Source organism: Triticum dicoccoides, chromosome 1B, assembly GCF_002162155.2.
Source record: "Triticum dicoccoides isolate Atlit2015 ecotype Zavitan chromosome 1B, WEW_v2.0, whole genome shotgun sequence".
Lineage (NCBI taxonomy): Eukaryota > Viridiplantae > Streptophyta > Magnoliopsida > Poales > Poaceae > Triticum > Triticum dicoccoides.
Window position 1 is genome coordinate 350,933,562 of NC_041381.1, and position 1,561 is coordinate 350,935,122.

The 1,561-nt window shown below is 54.3% G+C and overlaps 1 protein-coding gene across 1 annotated transcript in view; it reads right to left on the reverse strand.

Annotated features, from left to right (window-relative positions):
• LOC119334869 (microtubule-associated protein RP/EB family member 1C-like) overlaps positions 1–597 on the reverse strand; it is a 2,986-nt gene extending 2,389 nt beyond the window's left edge. The window contains exons 1-2 of the mRNA XM_037607310.1: positions 352–597; positions 28–183 (exon numbers count right to left, since the gene is read on the reverse strand). Of these exons, the coding sequence (XP_037463207.1) occupies positions 28–183; positions 352–462 (267 nt within the window). The 5' untranslated portion in view covers positions 463–597. The remainder of the gene's footprint in view (positions 1–27; positions 184–351) is intronic.
• Positions 598–1,561: the final 964 nt, after the last annotated feature.

Genomic DNA, 1,561 nt, shown 5'->3' on the forward strand with positions numbered 1-1,561 from the left:
GGGGGGGGAGAAGAAATGGAAGCGCACCTTAGTGATCTTCAACTTGTTGAACACATCCTGCAGGACCTTGTAGTTCTGGATCATGTCGTACTCGTTCTTGGCGTCGAAGTTGACCTTGTGCATGGGCACCGCCCCGGGGTGCGCCGCGTCCATGAGCTGGCACGCCACCGCGCCCGACGCCGCCTGCACACGAGAATTCCGGCCGCGCGCCATGTCAGCATCCCGAAACACAACGAATCGAACCCGCAGATCCAGCAGAACCCCAGCGCCTGGAGGCAAACCGCGCGGATCGGGGGACGAACAGCCGATTGAAACACGAGGTGGAGGGGGGAGGGGGAGATCCGTGCGTACCTCCTCGACCTTGGCGAGGCTGAGCTGCAGCGTGGTGTTGATCCAGGCGAGGATCTCGTTCCGCCCCACGAAGTAGGCGCCGTCCATCATGCCTATGTTGCTGACCGACATCTCCGCCTCCCTTGCTTCTCCGCCGCCGGAGACGCAACCCAGACCTGTTCTCGCGAGGGACCAGGAGGAGGAGAGCAGAGGAGCGGGGTTGGGGTTCGCGAGGAAGGTTTTCGAATGCGGCGTTGGGGATTCGGCCGAGATATAAGGTGAGAGAGACTTTTGCGCCGGACGGTTCTGCCCTCCTAGGTCTACGGTGCGGCCAGGGCTGGGAAAGGGGTTCAGATTTCGACGGGTATGCCCGGGCGCAGGGCGCGGGTGGACGGCCGGATTCGTCCGACCGTTGGGAGCGGCGCGGGTGGCTAGGGTGCATCTCCTTCACGTCTCTCGCGGTGTGAAGGCGACTCGCGTTGGGCTGGCATAGCTGTGGCCTATGGGCTACGGTGGAGCGTTTTCGGTTTCAGCGAATTTTGCCCGTTGCTTTTTGCTAGAGGAGTAATCGCGTGTGATCGAACGGGTGGTTCTGCTCCACCAAGCCTGCGAACTTCCTCGTTCAACCTTCGCTACGATTAACCACGCGATCATGTAATTCGATGAACTTTGTTTTTAAATTCAATGAAGTTTTTTCAAATTCAACGGACTTTTTTGAATTCGATGAACCTTTTTACATTTTTTTAAATGAAAGGTGTTTCCCCCCGCCTCAACTTTTATTAAAGCAGCGCTGTTACTTTTAAGCAGACTGTTAAGCAGCGCTCGGCAAACCACAATCAACCAGACTGTTAAGCAACGCTCGGCGACAACCAAAATAGCTGCCATAAATCGACTATACAGGGTTCACATAAACTACCTCATTACATTTTAGAAGAGTTTGACAGGGGGACCAGAGAAAGTGCACAAAAGATAGACTCAATTTGGCACACAAAATAGCACCCTTCCCATCCCCATTTTTTAGCCACTCCAGGCGATCCTAAGCAACTTCCCTCTTTGATGATCCAAAAATTTTAAGCACTGGAGAAGAAGAGCACCCCGGGCCTTGGTACTTAGGATTTTCCATTGCCTGATCATAGCCCCAACCAGATCCAAGACACAGCGTATACTTCGTCATCTTCTTCCCTGAAAGACAAAGTCACTACGCAAAAGCCATAAGCTCCACAAGGTAGCA